Here is a 25,570-nt window from a genome sequence, read left to right as displayed (position 1 = left end):
GGAAGGTAGCCATAAAACGCACATATTTGGTTTTGTTTATTACGTTTCTTGTTTGTACATTACAACCAGGTACGGTGTATTCGCAATCTCTCACTTTTGTAAGAAACAGAGTACGTATTCAAACGTTTGAAGTTTGCAAACGGTTCCCAGCAAATAAACAGCCAACAAGACGCCCAATAGTAAGTTCGCCGAGAGTTGCCTTCGGGCTTTGAGAAATTCAAACCTCATGCCATGAGGTTTGAATTTCTCGAAGCCCGAAGGGCTCATGCTGACTCATTTGCCGAACGGCGAACGCATTCAAAACAATAGTTAATATTGAGGTTCCTCGTTATCTATTGTTTTTATTCATGCCACGTTCAATAATTAGCATTATTTGCATATGAATGCATGCCCTTGTAGTGGGGGTAGGAAGAGTAGGAAAAAAATAGAGAAATAAAGAACTGTTGAAAAGAATGCATATTTAAAGATACCTATCTCTACTGTGTAAATCGTCTGCTTGAGAACAAAGTTGATGTAATGAGTCTTATTGCCATCTAATAATCGCCATCTTCATAACACCATATAAACGTGTACGAAGTAAAATCATACTAGTTCGTTGTCGTTGATCGTTGAGAAATGAGAATCAATGCATTACTTGTCCTTTACGACCAAGGTCTCGTCTTTCGAAAGAAATCTCTGTTCAATTTCTGAAAGGAACAATGTCTACTTCATTATTAGCCTCGAGCATTATGCTGATTATTAAAAAATTCATATGAATCAAGAAATATAGTGGCGTATTTCTGGTTTTCCGTATAAAACCATAGTTTCATGCACTGACAACTTTTGACGACGATTTTCTTCTTTTGGTGTATGTTATTGAGTACATTTAACTAACTATATAGGTTACTTTACTCGCTAATTTAACTGTGCACAATCTTCTCAATGAAAAACGTTATGAAGAGAAAATCGTCGACAAAAATCACCCAAGAAGCAAAGGGTTTGTTTTGACATATACCTTCATCTTGAAAATGGAAACTATTGACCAAATTGCAAATGTTTTTCAAAACTATAAAACAAAAAAACTATATTTTGTCCGGTGTCCGGCAAAAACATGATTCGATATATATAATTGTAAGGTAAGAAAAAAACTGTTCAGAATAATTCTCTTAGTGGCGATAGTGGAGCGGTGCAGTCTATAAATGATCGAAGTGCTGCTCGATCATCACCACAGAATATGATTTGACCGTACACACACTTCCTTTATGGACTGCAGAGCAGGGGGACAGGCCTTACGTGCGTTCTGGTCCTACAATCACCCCCCCTTCACCCCTCCCTGCCACTTTCAAATCTTCAACTAAAAATACCTTCAAGTTCCCTTGACATGAAATGGCAAAGAAGGAACCAGAAAAGGACTTACGTTTAAATTTAAACCTCTGCAGTACGTATCGGCAAAAATCTTTCAGACATGCTTGAGCTTTTTGAAGCCGATATTTAAGCAACCCACCAGATGTTTTAGAGGAGATATCACGTTCAACCTCGTCGTGTAAAGTTGCCTTTATAATGGCAAAGGCTTCTTCTCTGAATATTAAAGGAATATTAGAGAATTTTACAACAAAACTAATAAGTTTTAATACGTTTAGGTAACTTACGATATATTATCGTCATCAGCTTCTTTGAAGGAGATAAAGTCATTTTCGTCGTTTGACACATTCGGAGATTCTGTGAAGGAAACTTTACGTTACGTCAACTGAAATATCTAAATGAGGATAAATATTACTAACTCGCTAATGAATATTACTAAATATTACTAATAATTCTACTCTCTCTAACACTCTCTCGTTTCATTAAATGTTGAGCGGAGAAAAAAACGAAAGACAGTTCTCATTATTATTGATTTTATTATACATTCCTGTAATACCTGCATCTGGCAGTTTGACAGTATCAATGAATTTGCAGAACAATTTTCGAACCACGTCTATAAAAAGAAAGATAAATATGCTGAAAAAATGCAGGTACTTTACTGATGAGCTATTAATCCTTGTGTTTGAATGTTTTTGCTATTGCTAAGTGTACGAGTGTCATTTCCTACATGTACGACTAACATTTGGGGTGGGATGGAGTATTTAGACGTAGGTATAGTGACAGGGGTATTGAAATAAGGTTCCTAAGTAATCTATTCAAGGAAATCGGTAGTAATACATGAGGCTCACGAGCCTTTTAGAGGTACAGTAATAATTTCGATATATACCACTAGTAGAATCTGGCAACCATGCACAAAGACCTCTCAGACATTTCTGAATCGTCGGAAGAGAAGCCGCGATCCGAGCCTTAAGACGACGCAATTTATCAAAAAACCATGGGTCTTGTTTGGATATTTTTAGGACGTCTTTGAATGTAACGCTCAGCAAATCTTTATCTCTAAATTGAAAGAGTATATCAACCATTGAATACACTTTTGGCTTAATTGTACTGCAAGAATATACGCTAAAATACTACGGTTTTACGTGGTTTGTTCTTGGCTGTAGGCTTAGTTTTCAGTCGGTCGTGCATGGTTTGTTGCTGGGTCACGATCATTGTACGGAGGTATAAATCATATCTATACATTCATATCTATACATTGAACTTACCCAACACTTTCTTTATCTTCTTTAGTATCACTTTTTACAGTCTCATAAAACTGGTCTTTAAAATAGCCTAGAGCCGCGGTTTCCTCATGCCCGTGATGGTGTGCAACACCTAGAGACACAGCACAAAAAACTGCGAGCAAAACTGTCCAAAACTTCATAGAGACTGTTAACACAATTAGCTGTCCTGAAACCCTGAAATGATCCAATGGTTTATGCAGCTGTGAACTGGCTACACCGTAATTATAGCGTAGTTGTTTTCAAATGAATTGCAAATTTCACGAATCACAACACCCGAATATGGTTTTTCTGTTAAACCTTGTGAAGGCGTCGTAGAATAGCAGTGTTCTGTGTTCGTTCCAGAAAGGCTAAAAAACTTGAGTAACGGATGTTTTACCTGCTCACCGGAAAAAACGTCATATTTCAATTTCTTCTGCAATCAGATTATCAAGTATAATAAGTCTCCATATCGCAACGTGTTATTAACAGCCAACCTAGCTATACTGCACGCAGGTCCGCGATAAATATTAACGAAAAGTTATCTGCACGAGTATTGTATATGTTCTATTTAAAGAATCAGGTAGAGATATTTGCCCTGTATGCATAGTATGATATAGTAAAATATATTATTATGAATTATTAAATCTCTGATATGCAGATATTGTTTGGCGTTATTATCTCTGGCTTCGAAATTAATTCCGCTTAGAAAAAAATTCAATTCTCATGCAACGGCTGAGTGTCCCAAATTCCCTGTCCCCCGGCCAAATGAAACCTTTTTATTTTCAAGGCAGTTCTATGCACCACCGCCTTTCTTGCTGTTGATCAGGACAAAAGATCCCCGATTCGTAGGAGCCAGTGTGAACCAGCCAACCAAACCAGGCCTAAGACACACGCATAAAAAAGGCCAAGGCTGTCAAGCTACTTTCACTTCGCCAAAAATACATCAAGGGCAAATATTAGGACGTTATCTAAACAAAGGTAGCAGTCACATATGAACACCTGCCATATCATTACTACTTCAACATCCGAAGTTGTAAATATATTACACTGTCAATCGAATTCATTCAAATTCCCAGAGGTGAATCTTGCACCTCCAACGACACGAGAGCGCCATTGTTTCAGGGAACATTATTTTGGGATATCCTGTATGAGAACGCTTTGAATTTCAATCCCTGATTCATTGGGTCTGTGGATAGATTTCGGACAAAATATAGGATAAATTTAAACCGAAAATCAGCCTATAATAAAAACAGGTGAACTTTTGCTTCCTATTTTATTACCCAACACAAAGATTAACATTACAAACGTTGTATATATATTTTAGATACGCATACATATATTACGTGAACGATGTTACTATCGAACCGTTACATCTAAATAGTTTAAAATACATAACATCAATGTAGACCTTGTCCCTTCATGGCATATTAATTCAAATATAATTTACTCTATTAGTGAATCATAAAAATATAAAGGCTTATAACAAAAGTAAGATAATAAAAATAATAATATAGGTTAAGAGTTCTGGCTTGTGGTTAGTTTTGTGTAGTTTTGTGCATACGGAGGATGAAGACGTCCTAAAAATGGAACAAAGGCTTTAGATATCAATTGGTTTTAAATCGTACAAAACGAGGCAGTCTCTGGGAAGTGGGAATTAACTAGCCTTGTGTATATTATTCTTCTAAAGTTGCGATTATACAGTATACATACGTTGTTTGTGATTTTTGCATGCACAGACAGCTATAGAAACTTACCATTTAGGAGCACCTTGCATGTTTGTTTGTTCTACAGATGGTCACCGGTTCAGTCATAAGACTTGGAACACAAACACATTGTCGACAGTGAGACTGGTCTTCATCAATCTGTTTTCCAATTGTCGTTTTCATTGCCTGCTTCAGTAAACTGGTCCAATCTCCGAGCTCCTTTGAATACGCCTTGAGATTGAAGGTTCCACCTTGCGAAGATTCTGCCAACTTGGTGTAGACATTCGATGGTAGCCCAATGGAGCTCCGTCGCGATCTTTCCTTGGAAAAGTCTTTTTTAAGCATCGCTTTGCCCTTCCACAATCCAAGAACATCTCTGTGTTGTTTCTTTTGGAAATAAGGACCAATCACATTAAATATCACTCCTTGCATGTCCAGATCTTTGATGGCCTTCTGTAATGGTGGACTCGCCATCACTTCACGATTTTGATCGGTCATCATGATCACAACCTTACTTGCTCCAGGCAGGAACGGCAGATGAGCAAGATACTCAATAGCTTCAAATGCGTTTGCTGCTCCGGAAGTGAACTTCATGTTAGCAATTGCACTTTTCACATCTTCGATGCCACCAAAGATTTTACCTCCGCCAGTAACGATGTGTGGGCGTCTGAGTACGTCAGACTTACCACCGAAACCAACGACTGCGTATCTTGAGTTATATTTGCTAAGGTCAGTTTGTAGCTCTTTGAGGAAATTAGGTAGATTATTTGCATGGATCTGGAGGTTTAGTGTCTCGGGAATAAGCAAGACCACGTCGACGTTATTATTGCCACCTTCTGTCCATTTTTGCCACGCGCCTTTGGCACCACAGCTCCCTAAAAACAAATTTGAGGTCAAAATGCGAATTGCTCTACATTTGTAATTTGTCCCGATCTTATAATATATTTTGAAATAAATACTCACCACATTCATCCAGTTGTCGTGCCCAGACTCCTTTCTCTCTCAAGAGTGCTGTGTATGCAGCGGTAACATTGCAGAAGCTCTTACTTGCTGGAACATCAGTCTCGCAGTCAGAGGTGTCGAAACGGCATGCATCGTAGAATGGTTTTGGATCAACAGTCGTGAAATATCGAGCCAGAGGAGATGAAGCGCTCATAAAGAGTTGCGCGCATCGTGGAGATGGCGTCTTTCCGCACGTAGGCTGCAATGACAAAAGTGAATTAATTAACAGAACTGTAAACATTCCAAATTCCACTGGTTCTTCCTTCTTTCACAGCACTTGCTGAAAAGTTTATATCCTCTACATCGGTATTATTAAAATCATGCAACCATATTACTTACCTTCACTTCTGTATCGGTTACTTGGCACTCGGGGTCTTTGGTCACTTCCCAAGCATTGGCAAACTCGGCCATTGATTTTGCGATAGTCTTATCCGGCTTCATAAGTTCGTCATACTGTTCATTGTTGTTTGTACCAAGTAATCCTACATTTATAAAAGTTTATTTATATCAAAACTGTTTGTTTCTTCTCGATAATCTCACGGCAGTTTGGTCGTCAAAAGATCATTTTGAAGTTAAGAAAGTATTAAAATTAATATTCTCTCATGAAATTTAGGTATTTGAATATTTTGCCGAGCATGGAATTGCCGAGCATGGAATCGCCAAACAGCATCTTATCTAACTTGGCTTTTGAATCGTTAAAAAGATTCATTATAAAATATTACAAAAATGCATGTTCGGCTGAATCTTATCTCACCTGCTAGTTTTCCGTAATAGAATTTGTCAATGTTGAATGTGCACAAGAAATGTCTAAGATCGCAGATGATATTAAGTCCTGTATCATGCTTGATCTTGATAAACGAGCCTTCTCTCGTTACGGACATTTGCTTCATTTCAACAGGTAGCTCATAATGGGTGGTGCTTCCTTCTTTTCCATCAACATCTTTGGTTACTGTCGCTTCAACCTTTCCACTTTCATGAATCTTGATAAAACCAGCATTGGTGTTGACAATCAAAGCTGTTTCCTGGCTCATAAGAGTGAAGTTGTTATCCCTGAAGTCATGAGCCAAGACATAAGTGCATGATGGTTTCTTATATCCGACAAACTGGTATGAGTGACCGTCGAAGGTGTGCACGTGAGGCTTACCAAATATCATTGCAATACCTTTAATAAAAATACAAAGATAATTTCGGCTTTTAACAATAGGAAAAACTCGCTACAAGTTCTTTATCGGCCCTTTTTTATCTGTAATATGCCTGAACCTCTAGATGGTTTAAAAAGGCTAAACAGACGAAAGGTAATGTTTGTTAACAAAGGCTTCAGATACTTATGACAAGTAAGGGAAAAGAGAGGACTTACTGTTAGATGGAGGCATCCAGTAGAATGGATTTGTCCATTCGTTGACAATTTCCCACAGATCGCTGTATTTCACAATATGTTTGATCACATACAATGCAAACTCGCTGCTTTCCTTGACAAGATTAATTAATCGTCGGCCTTCCATGTAGTAAGATTCTCCCATCTCTACAAGATCACGTACAAAGCTTATGTTGAGGATATCTTCCTTAATCTCGTTGGTCTTATTCTTCAGGTCTTCGACATTATAATACTTATCAATGAACTTTTTGATATCGGTTGAGTTGAACAAGGTTCCAATTCTCCTCTCCATTTCCTTTCGGTTTTCTTCAACGATTTCCACCAAGTCTTCATTTAAACGTACAGCTTTACTTTGCAGCTTCTCGATTCTCAACTTTGTTGTGAGCATCAATCTTGAAACGTGTTTCTTGAGATATTCCACAATTTCTTCGCTTCTTTTCGGGAGCATTTTCAGGTTCTCGTAGACGATTTGCTTTGCTTCAATGGTCGTGTTGTACAAAGCCAAATATTTTACTTTACAGAAGTGTACGACTTCCTGTCGCATTCTCTTGAGTTCCTGGGCAGCCATTTTAGCAGATGCAGATAAGGACGTCAATCTTAGTTGGGTCAACTGACGAAGTTCAGCGAACGTGTACTCACAGAATTTGGTAATATTTTCACGTGTATTTTTCCAGGTTTTCTTCGTATCTTCCACCAAACGGTTCAACATACGCATGCTGCTGTTCTTGTTATCTTGATATAACATGTCAATCTTAGAATATATCATTCTGTAATTTTCTTCAACAGCATTGTATTCAGATCGGAAAAGTTTTCACGAAGTTCATCTAAACGTGGTGGCGTCAATTCAAGTTTACCCGAAACTACAGAGATCTTGGTTTCTCGAATGATTTTGGTGATATTTAAGATCGTGTTCTTAATGAAAGGCAATTCTTCTTTGATGTTTTCCCTTATTGCGGCCAATACATCACTTGTCTCGTTCTTCATCTGGATAAAATGCCTCTTCAAAGTATTTACATTCTCTATGTAGGTCTGAGTCACTTTCAGGAACACTTCGTCTTGAAGATAAAGCTTGCCTTCATCCAACTTGGACACAGCATCATTTATCAGAGTTTTCAAATCACGTTTAATCATATCAAGGATGAGTGGCAATTTACCCAAGGCGTTCTTTACCAAAACTGGGAGTTTGTAGACAATTTCAGTATACTTTGTGACGTTGGTTTCATATTGTGCTTTCAAATTTCTCAAATAAACAAGAATCGTGCCATACCGATTTTGAACCAACCTTTTAGCATCTTCAACGAACTCTTCGCTTATATTAAGGTATTTCTTCGCTACGATTTGTAATTTTTGTAGGTGTTTCGTCTCGCCGAGTTCGGTGATGAATTTAACGAGTTGCGGGAACCTTTTGCGATACGTATAATTTGCTCTAGTGAAAATTCCTTCAATGATGTCTCTAGATTCGTTATATAACTTCATTGCTCTCACTTTACAAATTCGTGTACAGTTGATGAATCGCCGTAGTTGATAACTCGCGAACTGAACGATAGCAGGGCGTGCATTGTATACGGTATCCCCAGATCCATAAAACTTTGTCATAAACACTGTGGTTTCCATAATCTCGGTAGCTAGGAAATGCATTTGATCGCGGGTGTTATTCAGTAATCGTTCAGCTTTCTCTTTCATTATTTGTATCTGTTCTGGGTCAACGTTATTTTTTAATTCTGTCAACATTCGAAGAGAAAGTTGCATCCATCGCACAGTGATTGTTCTTGTTGAATTGTAAAGTTTCTTGGCTTCAACTGGTATTGATCGTAGTCTTTCGATAAGTTGATTTGGCGTCATTTTCACGAACTCCTTGTATGGAACATACTCGACGATAAATCTTCTAACAACAACCATGCACTTATTGGTGCACGTTTCCAATTTCTCTAAGCCATTTAACGACAGGTTTTTAAGCTTTCCAAATTCATTTTGGCTCCAAGTCCATGCACGCATTCCATATTCATTAACATCGGTCGTCACATGTTCGTATCGGTTACGTAGTTTATTCACTTGTTCAAGCATTTCACGATAGCGTTTATCGAGTACTAAAAGTTCAGCGACCACGAGCTCAGACAAATCAGTGTAAGCGGTTTTCATTGGGACGAAAATAGTGTTTAAATATTGACGGATTCTCGTTTCAATATCATGAATACTCATTTCGCCAATGCGCTCGAGAGTTTCTTGTAATTTCATATGTTTTGATTTGTACAAATCACGGGTTTTTTCTACCAGTCTCTCGCCGTGTGATCGAAGTTTGGAGTGACCGACACGAAGTGTTTCGTGGATTTCCTCACGTTTTTCCATGATAGCTTTCTTCATCTCTTCGTTTTTCGCAAGCAGGTCATTCCTGAGCCGTTCTAGTCCAACAAACGTTTTGTCTCTCAACTCGCGAAGTTTAGAGAGCGAATGAGTGTAGTAGTATGTTGGTAGTTCTTTTAACATTTTCTCAGATGTTTTTCTTAATTCTTGGATTCCGACGATCAATTCGTGGTTTAGGATTTCCTGTTGCAGAGCAGGCCATAATTTATGCGTGCGAACTTGATAAAAGAGTGGGAATTTGTTCAGAGATTCGACAATATACTTTAACAAGTCTTTCCGTACGAACTCTAAGCATTCGTTAACACTAAGTGAATAATTTTTCAGTGATCTGGTAAGGAATTGTTTTGACTTCATCAGGAAAGGATATCGTTGTAGGGACGCATTAACCATATCTAAAATTTCATATCTATCCAAATTCGTGCGGATATACTGCACGCATTGCTTCATGAACATTTCAGTCGTATTTTTGTACTCTGTAAGTAAAGTCTTCAACATCTTTCCGTATTTTTCCGTAAATGGCTCGAGTTTCGTCAGGGTCTTATTCATGTGTTTACCAAAGACATTCCTGAGTAGTTTCTCGTATGGCGTAAAGGTCTCAATTGCGTCTTGTTTTACATCTTTATTGACTTGCTTGATTCGTTGAATAATATTCCTTGATTCATTTTTCACTTCAGCTATAAAACCATTTAGTTTTACTTTCATCTCCTTGATTTCCCTCACCAACGCTTTGATTTTCTTTTCACAACACTTTGTCACGTTGAATTCATATTTCAAAAGATAATCCATAACATTTCTGTAGAAATCCCTAAATTTAATGTATTTCACGTGTTCGTACCAAAGCTTCATTTGCTCAAATTTGGCTTGCGAAACATTAAAGTAGTCCAGCAGAGCATATGGAAGATTCTTTTCAAGGTAATACATGGATATTTTTCTTATGGTCTCCATTTTAAAGGCTCCAAATTTCCGTCTAAGGTTCTGGATAACAGCTTTAAACTCCAACCATTTTGTTTCCACCATTCTTTTGTTTCTTTGATACAGTTCCTTAATTTCCATCACCCTTTTATAACTGAACAGTGTTTCGCCAATGATAAATCCAGAAAGCTTGTCGAATATTTCACCCGCCTTTACTTGTAATTTTAGATAAATGTCCTCGAAGGTCATATTTCGGTACAATATAAAAGTGTTGTTGATTTCCATTTTCACATTCTCGACTGTCGTTGCTAGTTTAGTGCGATATTCAGAAATTGCCTGCTTCAGCTTGTTTTGGAACCTTTCCTCCATTTTCACGATTTCTTCCGCCAGATATTTTAAATACGAAATGTCAAAGTCTTTGTTTTTTAATAATTCATACACCTTTGTCATCAGAATTTCTTTCTTCTCCAGCAGATTATCTTTAACTTTCTTCAAATAAATTGATCGCTTTTCGCAGAGATCAACCAACTTCGTTTTGGCCAACTTAACAAACCTAACGATTATTCCTTTTATCTTCAGAAGAACATTCTTGAGTTCACTTGTCATTTTAGGATACAACAAAGTCATATTATTCTTCAATTGGTTCATTGTTGATCGATACAGCTCCACGGCAGATTTGTACGTTTTCCTTGCAGTTTCATCAAGTTTAAGTTTTTTGATTTTATTCATAGCCTGTAATTTCTGTTCTTTCAGATAGTTCATCAACCTCATTGAAAGCAGTTCAAGTTTCTCCTGAGCATCCTGTACAGTCAGGCTTCCATTCATTATATCATTAGCAACGGTATAAATAGTTTTACCAAACTTCTTCACCAGATCAACAATGTCGGAATGACGTTCTAGGCTAGACTCGACCATTTCTGTAACGTTTCTTTTAAGAATTCTCAGGTTCTCTTTCAGCTTCTCGAAGTTAATTTCAGTCTCATTCTTAGCGTATACTTGTAAATCTTCCCAAGACATTCTGTCAAGTTCCTCCAAAAGTTTTCTCAATTTGTGGTAGATGAGCGTAGTTTTCGTCCACAACGAGTCACTGGCTTCGCCAACTTTGTTGAAGAGGTTTGTCTTTACGTTTGTCGCGTACTCCTTAGACTTTTCAATGGTTCTAAAAAGTTCCTTTTGTTGCTCCTTCAGTTTGTTGATGTTCGCGATGTGCTCAATCTTCATTTTTATGGCAAGAGTGGTAGTCTTTAGGAGGTCGAGAACTGGTTGCAGAACTCGCATTGCTCTTTCTCGCAAGCGCTGGTCCTTTATTGTTTTCGACAAATAATTCTCTATTTCTTTGTATGCTAGCGTCATTCGTTCGACAATCTTATTTAAGCGCTCATCAGTCAGGACATGTTTGATATCGTACAGAGAAATTTTACCAGCTAATTTCTTTAGTCGTTCTTGAACATTGCGTTTAGTGCATTCCAGGGTGTAGTTGCAGGTAAACTCTTCTACAGTTTCTTTAACAATTCTTGTGACATTTTCAATTCTCTCGAAAACTGTTGACAATTTTCGACACTCCATCATACCCAACTCAAGATATCTCTGGATATTGTTTCTGACCATCGTGTAGTACAAATGCGTTTTCTCTCTCGTCAAATCAATCATTTCCACAGTAGTCACTCCACAGATGGATACATTCAAATAACGATGGACTGTCCGTAATAACCATTTTCTTAAATCAGCTGTGAACAACTTAGTAGAGGGAGAAAGCTCGAATGAAATATCTTCAATCGACTGCAAGATGTACTTATAAGTATCAATTATTTGAGAACCTTGGAGTTTCATGTCATGGGCAAGCTGAGCTAGAACATCCTCCTTTAATTTCTTCAGTAAATGGGCAGCACGAGCGGAGTACGTTTTGATGGTATTCATCTCCAATGTACGCAAATGGTCTTTCAGGAAAAGTATTTCTTTCTTCACTTTATTCACCAAAGTTAAGAGTTTGTCTCGTCCATCATTACGCAGGAAGTTCACAGTGTAATTTACCAATTCACGAGCCAATTCACCCAATGTGGACAATCTCGCAAGAGTTTTGTTCAAGAGTCTGTCCATGGTGCCATTCATGTTTTTCAACAAGTCTCTTCCCGCTTTAGATTCCCATTGAAGGCGTAATTTGTTTAGATGTTGAAGAGAACTAACTAACAAATCCAAGTCTTCATACATGGTCCCCATGAATTCGTGCTTTAAAACAAGTTGGTATTCATCTTTGTTCAACGCAGTGCCCGTCAACTCAATAGAAAATGCTGAACTTGTTGTCATATTCAACACAAACTGTTTGTTTTCAAACATCTTTCCAAATATTTTAATCGGGATGTTGGGCAGAATATCATAACTTAATTGAAGTTGTTTTGAGGGGTAATCCATGACGAACGTGTTGTTCCAAATCCTATTAAGTGCCATCAATGTATAACCGAAATCGATTCCGTTTTGTCTTCGTAGGTGGCTGGTGAATTCAATCAGTGGACGATCAGAGCCATAAGTCATCTTCAAGGTGAAAAGTCCGTTTTGTTTGCTGTACAAAGCAGAACCATCTATTGGGTAATCCATGATAGTCAAGTTTGATTGCACACTCGTGATTTGATCGTTGTTAATGAATGCCGCGTTGTATGTCATTCCAATACCAGGCAATAACTCATACTTGATAGACAGCTTTCGGTTTGTTTTATGGTACACAATCTTGTTTGTAAGGAATTGTCCAGGAGCAAGCTCCATTTTCGATACGAGGTTGAAGTTTTGGTCGGTGTTGACGAATTGGTAGGTAGATGTGAGGAATTTGTCTTTGGCGTAGTGTAACTTGAAAGTAAGGATATGGTTTGGTTGATCGTTTGTCCCCATGTTACTGTGAGAAACAGAGTATCCGTATTTGTAGTGCGTTGAACGAGCCGTGATAACAACCATGGACGAAAGTTTTCTCTCTAATTTGGATTTTAAGAGAGAAAGATGGTATTCAGCTCCATAATTCATTGCCTTACCACCAATCTTAAATAATTCGTGGTTGGACGATTTCTTATGAAGAAGAGCGAACAATTGACCGATACGTTTGGTTTGATAGATCATGTTCATTTGCACACCTTGCAAAGTTTGCTCACGGACTAACATACTTTCAAACGTTACGAGTTTTCCCTGGACGCTAAGGTCGAGACTAACTGAACGTGCCGATGTTTGATGTTTATACTTGAGCAAGGCTTCGACAGTTTTTTCTTTGACAGTTCCTTTGAGACGTAATCCTGTGTAGGACGGAAGAGTTACAATCCCAGCAAAGAAATCAGAAATTTGAACACGGTTGTAGCTCATCTGAAGTATGGCTCCTTTTGATTCGGTGCTATTGGTCCAACCTGTTTTCATTTCAAATGTTTTCTCAAATCCTTCAAGCACGAAACGTAATGACCTCTCTTGAATATTATTAACAAGCTGGACACATGTTTCCAAACGCCCGACTGGCAAGCCAACGATTGCAGAGCAAAGGTATTTGTCCTGTGGTTTGTAGGTATATACTAAAGAATATGTTTTTTTATTGTAGGTTGCATCAACTCTCAATTCCTTCAAAAGACTATTAGCCGCCCATGTTGATTGTAAGGATAGTTCTTTCTTCATTAATAAAGCAGCAAATTTCACACCAGACACATCCCCAGACAAAATGCTCCATTTAGCTTCTAATTCTCTATTCAGAATATTAGCATAAACGCGCAGTCCTTTTTCGTCGTTGTTTCTGAAAATACCGGTTTGCATCAACACCCGTCTCACTAACAATCCATTCCAATAATGTGCATTCATTTTTAGTCCATTTTCATTGCTTTGACGATAATGAGAGAAGACTAAATGGCATGCCGACTCCCATCCATCAAGTTTAAATGCGACGCTTGTTTCCTGGTCTTTTGTGGCATATTCGAGCCTAACCAATGCCCTCTTCTTGATTTGCGTTTCATTATACGTATGAAGTAAGATTCCCACTTGTTTGTCATTCTCTTCATTCTTATAATGAGCTTCCATTTCGATTGTGTTACGATTCAAATACATACCGATACCTGCCTCTTTCAAAAACATCCCAGCTTTTATGGTATTGTTGTTGAGCGCGCCAGAAAACTCAAGATTACTATTCGACCAAATATTTTTTGAATATTCAATTGATGCGTTAGCCACGTTACCGAATCCTTGAGCGACCCATTCAAGTCTTCTTCCACTGGTAGAACGATGATAACTGGTACGGAATAAGAACGGTCGTTTCATGAATACTCCATTGAACTTCAGTGTATATTCATTCTTCAGTTTCAAAGAACCAAGATAACCATTCAAATATGACGATGAATTAAAATGTGACAGGCGCATGTGATATCCATTTTCTAATAGGTTTGATCTGGGATATGCTTCAAACTGTACCACATTCCAAGATGGTTTCGTTACAATCGTCATGAGTAATTTCTGATTCTTCGCGTTAAGTTTGCCGTCAATTTTCAACTCTTTATTCATGAGATCATTTCCCACCTTGGCATAAAAGCTGCTTCTATCATCTCCAAACTTGCCTGCAAAGAAAAGCCTACTCGTACTGCCGGAATCATCCATTTTCATGAACAAGCTTCTTTTCTCCAACGAAAACTGAGCTTCAGTTGTGATGTGTTTTTCAGGCCAGTATGTCAACTTGCTCTTTACTCCATATCGATCTTTGTGTTTATGGAACGAAAGCACGTCTGTGATGGTAAAGTTATTGTAGGAGGCGTTGATGGAAATTCCGATGTCTTGAATTTTTGTATCGTTGTTTTTAGTGTTAAAGATCTATAATGCATTAATGACACACCGATAAGTTAAGTTCAACCCTCAACACTGCCACACGCGTGGTTTATACATGTATACGATTTTTAATAATTACCTCTGTTTCAACTGTAATTGGTCGTAAAAAGGCCATTTTGGGGGTTGTAAACTTTGTATGGAGTCTGTTTGTTTCATTGTTGTATTTAGCTTCAAATTTACCAAACTTGTAGTCTTGAATACCACCCGATACACTCAGATATTTACCATCGGGCAAGATTTGAAATGAGGAGTTCCCAACCACTTTCCGACCGAATGTTAGACCCGGAACGTGCACATTGAAAATCCAGTCAAAACGATTCTCGTCTTCACTTGTCAACCTGCGTGTTTCCACTTCAAACCTTGCGAGTTTTGGGTTGGTAGTATGGAAGACCATTCCGAATGAGGCATCTCCGCTTAGAGGGAAATATGGTGAATTGTAGTCACGATATGCCATCGGAAGGGAAATGTGTCCACAAAGATTTACACCCAAAAATCTTGTTAGGTTTAGACAGTTCTTGTGCTAAAAAAGGCGAACAGGGGTATTTAAGTCGTATGTCTTGTTAATATTGAACACATGCAATGACTACCCTAAGAATTGCCTCAAATCATACCTCAAATCGCTTTGGAGGACCGGAAATCTTCTCTCTTTTCTCGTTTAAGAAAGTCGCCAAGTTTGACCTGAGGAAAGTCAAATGGAAATCGTCAACAAAATTGTTAAAAAACAATTATTCTTTTCCATATTACCTAAGAATACTTACTTAACATTCACGATGTACATGGGCTTGGACGGCGGTTCAATGCTAAATTTGATTCCTTCCCCTTCCTTGTACGTCGCATTTCCGTTAATTTCAGTTGATGTATAAAGTGATGCATTCACGTGAACACCAGATGTTGCATGAAGTGCGTCCACAGTCATTTTACCCGAAATATCAACAGTTGCGCTGTAAGAGAAGTATTTGAATGGATTTATCCAGTGTCCAATCAATTGTTACTGCATCAATTATTTTCAAAAAGAAAAAATTTACTGCATGGCTTACCTTGGAGTGACAAATCCTCGTACATCAAACTTCTTCTTTCCCCAGAACATATTACGGATATCAAGCTTTCCCTTCAATGTCACCGAACTAACACCCGAGCTATTGACAGCTAACTTGAGCGGAAATCCAAGACCAGTTGGAATCTCATGATCTGCTTCAAGTAACATAAAGCTCTTAGTGTAGGTAACTTTACCACCGCGCGCGATGTTAATTAATGTTTCAATAACGTTGATTTTGTCAGCTTCCCCCTGTAGCCAATCAATGTCCTCAAAATTCAAGAACTGTAACTCATGACCAAATACTTTCAAAGAGAGAGCACCAGTTGGATTTTTTCTTTCAATTTTCATCTAAGTAAGATTGAAACATTTTCAGAAAACGAGGGCCACGTTTGCTTTTCTGTTTCTCAAAAAAGAAATTGATGCACAACAAGCTTGAAGATATCCTTACTAATTATTATACAAATCTGTGATTTGGTAGAAAACGCAGCTCTTATAGATCAATTTTTAGTTTGGAAGTGAGGTTATTTTACTAAAACAGATGAAAATTTTACCTTGTCTTTTAACTGTTCCAGATTTGCCTTAATCTCGTTCATCTCATCTTCAGTAGCACTGCGTTTGTCTCGAGAAATTGCTTCTGTTGGTTTCATCATTAACATTTGCATGAGGCGGTCATCAGGGAAATAGCCTTCGGGTCCAAACATTCGTTCAATTAAAGTTTCAAAACCCTCGAACCTCGCTGACGTCTCGAGCAAATTAACCGACGCTCCCAGCATATCAACTGTGAGGTTTAACTTGGCACTACGTGGGAAATAACTTTCTGGATGGAAAATAACCTGAGCCTGACTTGATCCACCAACATCGTATTTCTCTATAGGGGAAAAGGTATTACTCCAGTTTTAACACTGAGATATGCACAATAGAGATAAACAGAAAATAAAAAGATGAAACTACAAAAAAAAGAATGCAGGAAAAATAAAAGAAGCGGAACTCTAACACCATCATTATTATGACAGCCTATCTCCCCTCATTCGCCTTTCCGCACCAGTATAAAATCTATAGTAAACTCCAGTGAAATTTAAAAACCTACTGTTATAATAGGATGCTGCGTATGCATGAGAAAACCGCAAGTGGTCGAGGTTGAATGGTCGAAGATTTCGTCCTTGGAGTGCTTTGGATATTGCGTCGCGAAGTCTACAAACAAAATCACTGTTTAGCATACAAATGCCAAAAAAAATCACGTTTAATCCTTTCCTTTATCTAAAAGGCATTTTGGCCTTTCACCATGGAACAAATTCGCTATTCCTACAATCACACAATCTTAAATTGATTGCAAGAGGGCATGTTTTTAACAAGATAGCTGACCATTTCAGTTTTAGCTTGCACAAAAAAAGAATTTGGGAAAGTTACTCACGGGATTCCGTATACTGGTTCAGTTGATTTAAGAGCGCTAGTCAAATGTGAATAAACAAACGAGCCAACTTGGTTGTTCTTTTCAGTATCGAGGATATCTGAAATTCTCTGGATGTCGTTCTCTTTGTGGCATCGCATCAATGCTAGGTAACTTTCAATACGAATCTCTGTATCCATTGTTAGATTACTGAAGATATTCGCCAATCCACTAGTCATTTCATCATGGCATGGCATCCGTCGTAGAGCTTGTATAGCATCAATGTTTATGAAAGATGGTCCAGGTTGAACTGCACATTTCAAAATGTTGTCTACTGAAGTGTACGGACGGCCGGCATTACCAATGGCTTTAAGCGCTAAAGTGATTTCCTGAAGTTCTTCTTGAGTTGACGCCTGACAATTTGGAGGAAGCCTTCTTTGCAGAAACCTTTCAGCTCGGTAGATTGCATGATTGTTATTATCCTGAACAAAGGTTGGGAAAAGGTTTCATCGGTTGCAATTATAAATTTGACAGAAGATTATTAGTGCTAACTACGGATGTGTGCTAATATAATGTGTCCAATATTTGTCCTATTTTGAAGTGGCAAGAAAAACGTGAGCTCCGAATTCTAACTTGCAACAGAATACGGAAAAGAAGTGGTAAAACTTACCAGGTTATCACAAGAGTGTTGACTGCAATATTTGTTCATTAACGTGCCCAGGGTAAGGAATGCTGTTCTTGATGGAGATTCTTCACAGAAAAACAGAATGTTTGCAACCATATCTTCACTCGGCATACCAACCAATGCAATACCAGTTAGGAATTGAACTGATACAGGCGTACCAACTTTGCCCTCAGTGATAGTTGTTACCATAAAATTTGCACAATGCAAGGTACCACATTGCGACAATGCTTCGACAATATATTTCCTAGAAAAGGGATCATATCAATTGTCATGATGGAAAATGTTTCCGAATTTATTTATTTATCGAACTTACTGGTTTCTTTCACTTTGTTCCTTGGTACATTTTCCACCCTGCAAACAATCATAATATTCACTCCACATAAAACCCAATCCCTTCAAATTCAATCGTCGGATAGCAAAAATCAGTTTGGTAAACAATCTTGCAGTGTCAGGTTTTACTATCTCCTCTACGTCAAGCTTGGTAAGTATATCCGCTACGTCCTTGATTCTTTTTGTTGTCATTTCAGGATCGTCCACGTGTTCGTACTTCAAACTCGATCTGGTTTCTTGTTATTGTGAAAAAAATTGTGAAGTTACCGGTCGTATAAGCCCTCAACAACAACAACAACAACAACAACAACAACAACAACAACAACAACAATAACAAAAACAACAACCCATTAATTTTAATAGCCCATTAATTTCAAACCTGAATGTTATCTTATTACACCAGCCTACCTGGTACTGATGGGTTTTTACTCGCCTCGCTGTGACCAAGCATTGAAATGCTTTGTCTAAAAACAATTGTCAAGAAAATACGTCAAGATTTTTATGTCATTTTTAAGAGAAATAGATAAATTACATTAAAATAATTATGCAACCTGAAGAAGGTTCTCACTCGCGAAATCTTTCACACGAAGCGAATATTCGCTCAATATTTGCGTTTGCAACTATTAGGAACTCGAGCGATATGGACAAGCAAATAATACAGATTTATGCGCGAAAAAATTGTAGCGGTTGATACAGTAAGAGTAGCAATAGTGGCAATAATAGTTCATTAAAACAACATCAACAAAAAAATTTACAAATCGGTTGCGTCCATTTTTTTCATAGTCTAGAAAATCATAATTCTATGGAGAGTGTAGTAGACACTAGTACCTGACTGTTGTCATTGCTCCTGAAGATGAGTTGTATCCAGCTGAGAAAGGTCGGAACAAGTGCGTTTCTTCACAAAGTACTTTACCAATCTTTTGTTTTGGCGACATTACAAATTTACACAAACTGTTTGATTTCAGTAAACTGAATGGCTAAAATACAGAAGGAAAATTAGCATGCCATTCGTAATCTAAGCCGGTGTTCAAGTTGACAGCATCCATGCAGAGAAAATATATATTCATATACTATATAGCTTAATACATTTGAATTTTAAACTAAATAAACTAGGGGTCAGTAATAGGTCAGTCAGTTTGTATTCTGACTTTGTAGAACTGTGTACTATTGTAATTTAAACTTGTATACGAATGCATGCAAGATTCTCTCTTTGTCAATTGTTTTTTAACTATGCTGCTTCGTGTTTGGTCTTACAAAATTTTCTAACAAAATAACCTTCTGATCAAACATAATTTCTCACAAACCTTGTCGGTGGAATAATGTGTCACTGGGATACCGAGATTGGTTTCAGATCTATCTTTACACAGGCTCAGATCTTTTTGCTTGACAACTATCCTAGTACGACCACTATCGTGGCGAGCTTTGATGTGATAATTTGCGGTGCATTCTCCGTTGACGTCAACCTATGATGAAGAAGCCAAATTAAATCAAAGAATCCACAACAGAAACTTAACTGTGGGCATGTCCGCTACTCACAAAGCGAGCAACCTAGTGTTACTGCTACATGCTATCTTGCACTATTATTTACTCGTGTTGTGGCTACAGGTTACAAATTTCCTCTTTCACCATTCCACACGTTTTATTATGTAAATGGTTGTTTAAGGCCAGTCTGGATATGATTTAGTTAGTTATACACCTTCGGTGTATGCTAAGAAGAATCAAACAGAATTGTCTTGAATAGCATATTTTGCCCGATAGATGCAACTATTTTTCACAGCCTACCACATGGCAGCATCTGTCAATGTTCATCAAAAACCATAGGTCTGAAGACCGAATGCATGCATGGGAAAAGGTCTGCGTTATGAACTGTAATTTACGAACAGTGAATGTTTCTTATGGGCCATCCGGAACACGCATGCTCGAAACTACGTCACAGCTCGAAAATTGTTTATAAAGGTCTTTAATACCAAAGTTACAATACATTAGCAGCGCTTTCTTAAAATTTGTTGTCTCTAAGTTAAACTTTAAGCACGCCTTGAGTTAAACCATGTGCAGCAATTATGATGGAGCTATAGTGCTACTTCGCTGCATGTAGCAATCCAACTGTAATCTACGATTTGTAAAGCTGGTTGCAAAACGAAATGTGAAAGAAATGTGAGAAATAACAGCTTTTCGCTCGAACGCTGTTGGTTTGAAATTTCCTAAGGATATTTTGAAATATAAATCTACCAATGTGATTGTGAGTTGGAGATATATTAACTTATTCTGCCTTACCCTGGATCCTTCACTGTCAGAGTCAAAAAAGTCCTCAAATATACATATAAGTGGTTTTATAGTGAAAGCTTTTATTTCATATGGTTGGAAACAACAGGATGTTATAAGGGGCTACATTTTTGACCTTGAAAGTAGTCTGTTCATACTCAATCATGGTTGCTATACGGGTTTACAATTTAAATCGCTCCCCGAGCCTGTGATCCTGAATAAGATTTCAACTGATTATTCCAATGATTCGGAAGTCAATTTAAAAACGGCGTAAAAATAATATTAGTGTTTGAATGTTTTTAGCGTTTTCACTTTATATTGGGAATACTAATGAGTTATATAGACTCGCTACAACACGTCAACATGCAGTGCTAATATTCCTCCATGCACTTTCCCTGAGCTTCAGTGCTCTGTGCTCCCACCACTAACAATAATTTGTTTGTTAACTAACGTATAAAGTCCTCGTTCGTCGGGAATTGCAAAACCAACTGTTGTTAAAGTTTCAAATTTGTGAAACCTGGAATGAGATTGAAATTCAAAAACGCAAAAATACCCAAATTCTCATTCCGTAGACATAAGTCAAACAGCATTTCCTGACACCCAGGCCATTTTGTGCGCATGCGAGCAGTTTTTTAAATGACGTCTAAACTCTAAAAACGGGTTTCCATAGTTCACCAACAAACAATTTTTTTGTGCAGGAAAAAAATTCCTCAACGAAGCATAAGCATGCGCCTAGAAGACCTATGAGATGCAAAGCTGAAAATTTTCACAAAATAAATAATTTTTTAATCCTCAGACACTTGAGATCTCATCAATAATATAAACCTATGCATTAAATCTCAAAATGCCGAGCAAACAATAACAACTATATTTTAGCCTATTTTTGTTAAGAAAGAAAACTTGCTTTCGAAAGCGGTCTGGGAATAAGTTACATGAAACCGATTCGTTTGATATGAGCGTCAATTGCCAATAGGTATATTTGCGCCTGCGATATATGAAAACGGGCATTGAAACGTTAAGATTAAAATATTCTCATACTTTCGTATAAACAACGTTAAAAAAATTCCAGATATTTCAGCATTTCAAGTGCCTGATATAAACAATGTATCTGGTGCAAGGTCAAAACTAAATATATATCAAGTCATTCAAGTGTCGTCTTCACTCGGCTTTGCAACTTGTATTTCTTCGCCTCTCTCAGGCTTCTCATTAAAAGCTCAAACTCGCTTGTCTCGCCCTCAAGGAGGCGGCCTCTAGCAAGTCTATTGTCGGCCTCGACTGACGACTCTTTCCCGTTTTACCCTTGTGCAACCAATATCACCCGATATACCATAGATTATGAATCAGAATGTTTTATCTCGCTTTGACTGATGGAAGGTTTAGACTTTAGCATGACATTCGGGATGTCCATATAAGGACAATTATTGTCTAATTCGATAATCAGAATGTTTTTCCTTCAAATCATTTGTAACCAAATAGATCGTCATGGGCGACTAATGGAAAAAACTTGACATTTCGTATATATACATAGGTCATCCAACATGAATATATATTGCACTAAAAGTTCTTTACAGCTGTTCAATGTCGCTCATTATGAAAATTCATGATAAGAGCATTAATAACTTTAAGGTCACAAGAACAATGAATCCCTATATCTAGGTTCACAATCTAACGTAAACACCATTATTATTATATACACATACAATAGAGTTTGCTCTTAGAATATACTCAATTTAGTATAGAATTTAAAACATACACTTCATTGAGGACAAGACTGTTACAGTTACAGAAAATACTGGAATTTCTGCGTGCCAAGAGCCGAGTGCCCTTGAATGATACTTGTACATGCCTGTTGATGAGTGGTGACGTATGAAAGAAAACCAGAGTTTTCCCTATCAACGACTCATCAGTATCCTATTAAAAGCAAGGGCGATCTAGGTCGCTCGTGACAGGCGCATGGCATGAGAAACATCTGTTCACTAGTTGGAACAAAAGATTCCTGCTGGAATGAAAATACTTGTTCGCCATAAATAGGCTGAGGATGAAAATAAAACATTGTTTTTAAAAGGAAACGCAGTTTGCAATATATACGTTTTTTTTATATCTTTTTAGGAGCGTATCTATTGCAGGGGAGTGTAACACCTCCGCTTTTCAGGGGAATGATGAAAAATGTGACGCTAAAATTGGGTTAAATTTTTTATCTGTGACTGTACCATTTTTAATAAACAGGATGATTTTGATCAGGTAAAGTAAAAGGCGAGATCAGAATATAAGTTTAGAATTCCACCAACAAAAATTGCAACGTTTTCTTTTTTATAAAATGTTTAATGATATGCGCGCGCACTCCCAGGGTCATTTGAAAACTGACGTCATTTATCTCAACCTGTTGACTTGAAACATTCAGTTGTTCAACATAATCCGTCCGACGTCTAGTAATCTCGTAAATATATCAGACTATTTATAACTTACCTCAGTCAAGTTGCGGTCGTTGGGAACATTAAGTTTCAGTTGAAATGAGCTGAGGATACCACGTTTCATATTCAGAATACGAACTGGTTCTTCAGAATGTGGTCGGATATTTAGAATCAACCCTTCGTGGTTTTCAAAGTACAATTCTCGAGCCTTAAGCTCTCGGCTTAGATCTTCGCTTCCTGAAGAAAGCTTGAAATCTAAAGCATCTTGGTTCTTGCCCTGGCCCTCCAGGAGCTCGGCTTCAAGTATCTAGAATTTGCAAATAAACGCAAAACGAACAGACATTAAAAATCACCAAAAAAACATATTGAATTACATCTAATCAGGAGGGAATCGCATGCACAGGTTCAAGTTCCCCATGTCTACGCTACTGATAATAAAACTGTGTAAATTTGATAAAAGTAACGTGACAAAAAAAAAACTTGATATGCCAGCAAAAGCATTTTAAATTATATTCATGAAACGTGACGTTTCCCTGCGAACAGGACAAGAAAAATATCGAAATGTGAAACCTTTAGATCTTATCAATTCAGGCTCACGGGATAAATCCTTTGATGAATGTTTTGAATTAAATGCGCTTTGGTTTGTGAATACCTAATTAACATGATGTATTTTAATACCTGAAGCATGTACACGCATGGTTGCACGGGTGTTATTTCACATTTTGCTTTCAGTTTGAGCCCAGAACGCACTTCAGAAGTGCCGACTAAACCCGTGATAGTCTCTCCTTCATAGGAGTACATTAGACTCTTTCTCGTGTGAAAATGAGTCGCATCTAAAAATCGAAATACAAACGTGAAAAATAAGTTCCTAAAACAGGAAAGGCGAATTATTAACAGAACTATGTAGTCGTGGAAGGCAAAGTGTCATGTTTCAAATCATATTTATATCAAGTTCAAGGCTAAATTCCTCAGAAAAACGTAAACTTTTTATGCAAATGCAGTGTTTGATAATAATGTTAGCTTTTTTTTGATCGAATACATTAAATTGTCCTAAAAATATGTATAATTCACAATCCAGAGATAGGATTGACATAGTGCAATTTCTTTCCATGGTGCAAGGCGCTGATAATTTGTGACACATGAGCTAAGTCAACGAAGGTCAAAGACTAGCAAAACACAATCTGGTGCGACCAAAGACTGTATAGAAAAAAACACTTACGGCTTCTGCATACTGGTGCGGCTGGTTGATTCAGCACGTTGCTAAACGGCGCTAAAAGAGAAGAAAAGTTTTAACTGGCGTCGTGGATGATTAATGTGTGACAAAAAAAATTTATCCGGTTCAATAAAGGGCGAGGGATACTCAATCCAAAGTCCACTTTAAGTTTTCGCCAGTGATTTTGGACTTTGAAGATGTATATTTTGAAGTTCTTTTATAGAAAAGTTATTATTTCAATATGAAAATGAAAAGCTTGATAATGATTTGATAATTTGGTGAGATCAAGGAATACACAACGCAAGATTTAGCGGTAGACTCAGATTTGTAATTACGATGGTTTATTATTACATGAAATTGAGAATGCACAAATAACGTATAGTCACGTTGCAGAAATGATGCGTGTTTGAAAGGTACAAACTTTTCCGGCATTACATCGCCGACGAAACCGCAGATAAAATGCACTTCATATAGGATAAGCCATAATGTGAATAAATTACGCAAAATAAGTATGTATATTGGGAAGAAATGAGTTAAAATCTTCACCCTACCTGACAGAACACCTGACAAGAAGAAAGTTGCGAAAAGTAATCTCATCTTCGCATTATTTGCTTCTCAGTTCTGAGTTCTCTATTCGTATGAACAAAGTAATGCCTGCCGCCCAATGCGAAAATAATTTTGTCTTGCTTCTAAACAGAGTTTATATCCACATGACCCTAGAAGCTGACATCCAATCAAAATGCTTTCTATATAAAAACCAGTTTAAACAGGTTTTAATTTAATATCCGACGACACGCGGGAACTTGCAAACGTAGGCAAAAACCAAGTCAATATACTAAGGCAATAACAAAATCTTAATTTCATAATTTCACTTTTATGAACTCATGATAAAATTCCCTACAGTATTGCAAATTGATATTAAACAGGTTTTACTTTCTTTCATTTCCCTAAAGTCATTCCCTGGGTCACAATCAATGTAAAAGCATCACTGTGCATGAGCGTAATAAAACGTAGCACTGAGAAGTGAGATGAAATTTTTTTTATTTTATGATATATATTTTTTAGGAAATTTAAGCAAAATTTAATTTTAGGAAATGCTGCTTTATGGGCGCTATTAAAAGACAGGTAAATAGTTCACGTCAAGACAAGTAAATTGTAATAATTTGATATTGATGTGAAATTGTACCTACAAAAGAATCAACAGTATATGTACAGCAACCATGTTTTTAAAAAAACGTGTGGTCACACAATTATTCTTCTATATCGTGTTTCAAACCGGCAGACAATTAAACATCTGTTGAGTAAAATCGCCAGTAACTACGTTCATTTACTATAGATTGCCTCTAAATTTACGAGAATTCCGCCAATAAAAACCAACCAGTGATATTTTTCATTACCAATTTTCCAACATGGTAACTATATGTCCATCATAACAACATGCACAATTGGAATTGAGAATT

At 37.3% G+C, this 25,570-nt stretch overlaps 2 protein-coding genes and 2 long non-coding RNA genes across 4 annotated transcripts; all 4 read right to left on the bottom strand.

Annotated features, from left to right (window-relative positions):
- Nucleotides 1–548: 548 nt before the first annotated feature.
- On the bottom strand, nucleotides 549–1,522 carry LOC114527063. Its single transcript, XR_003687390.1, has 3 exons — nucleotides 1,397–1,522; nucleotides 995–1,045; nucleotides 549–686 (listed from the first exon to the last, which is right to left on the bottom strand). It is a non-coding gene; the product is annotated as an uncharacterized LOC114527063 (long non-coding RNA).
- A 106-nt stretch (nucleotides 1,523–1,628) lies between these two features.
- LOC114527087 lies at nucleotides 1,629–2,309 on the bottom strand. Its single transcript, XR_003687391.1, has 3 exons — nucleotides 2,228–2,309; nucleotides 1,898–1,954; nucleotides 1,629–1,698 (listed from the first exon to the last, which is right to left on the bottom strand). It is a non-coding gene; the product is annotated as an uncharacterized LOC114527087 (long non-coding RNA).
- A 1,550-nt stretch (nucleotides 2,310–3,859) lies between these two features.
- Nucleotides 3,860–7,443, bottom strand: LOC114527219 (apolipophorins-like). The gene is made up of 6 exons (XM_028548865.1): nucleotides 6,666–7,443; nucleotides 6,063–6,470; nucleotides 5,648–5,790; nucleotides 5,270–5,507; nucleotides 4,358–5,181; nucleotides 3,860–4,180 (listed from the first exon to the last, which is right to left on the bottom strand). Exons 1-5 carry the CDS (start codon nucleotides 7,426–7,428, stop codon nucleotides 4,361–4,363), a joined length of 2,373 nt encoding a protein of 790 aa, XP_028404666.1. The 5' UTR covers nucleotides 7,429–7,443; the 3' UTR covers nucleotides 3,860–4,180; nucleotides 4,358–4,360.
- On the bottom strand, nucleotides 7,428–24,780 carry LOC114527217. The gene is made up of 17 exons (XM_028548864.1): nucleotides 24,662–24,780; nucleotides 24,117–24,167; nucleotides 23,576–23,730; nucleotides 22,953–23,204; nucleotides 19,529–19,687; nucleotides 19,053–19,201; nucleotides 18,633–18,688; nucleotides 18,208–18,460; nucleotides 17,880–18,138; nucleotides 17,234–17,691; nucleotides 16,910–17,013; nucleotides 16,374–16,690; nucleotides 15,824–16,170; nucleotides 15,545–15,727; nucleotides 15,398–15,464; nucleotides 14,866–15,306; nucleotides 7,428–14,771 (listed from the first exon to the last, which is right to left on the bottom strand). Exons 1-17 carry the CDS (start codon nucleotides 24,705–24,707, stop codon nucleotides 7,446–7,448), a joined length of 10,623 nt encoding a protein of 3,540 aa, XP_028404665.1. The 5' UTR covers nucleotides 24,708–24,780; the 3' UTR covers nucleotides 7,428–7,445.
- Nucleotides 24,781–25,570: the final 790 nt, after the last annotated feature.

This window comes from Dendronephthya gigantea, unplaced genomic scaffold (genome assembly GCF_004324835.1).
Source record: "Dendronephthya gigantea isolate DGI-Jeju-01 unplaced genomic scaffold, DenGig_1.0 000043F, whole genome shotgun sequence".
Taxonomy (NCBI): Eukaryota; Metazoa; Cnidaria; class Anthozoa; order Malacalcyonacea; family Nephtheidae; genus Dendronephthya; species Dendronephthya gigantea.
This window is presented reverse-complemented; position numbering and strand designations above follow the sequence as displayed.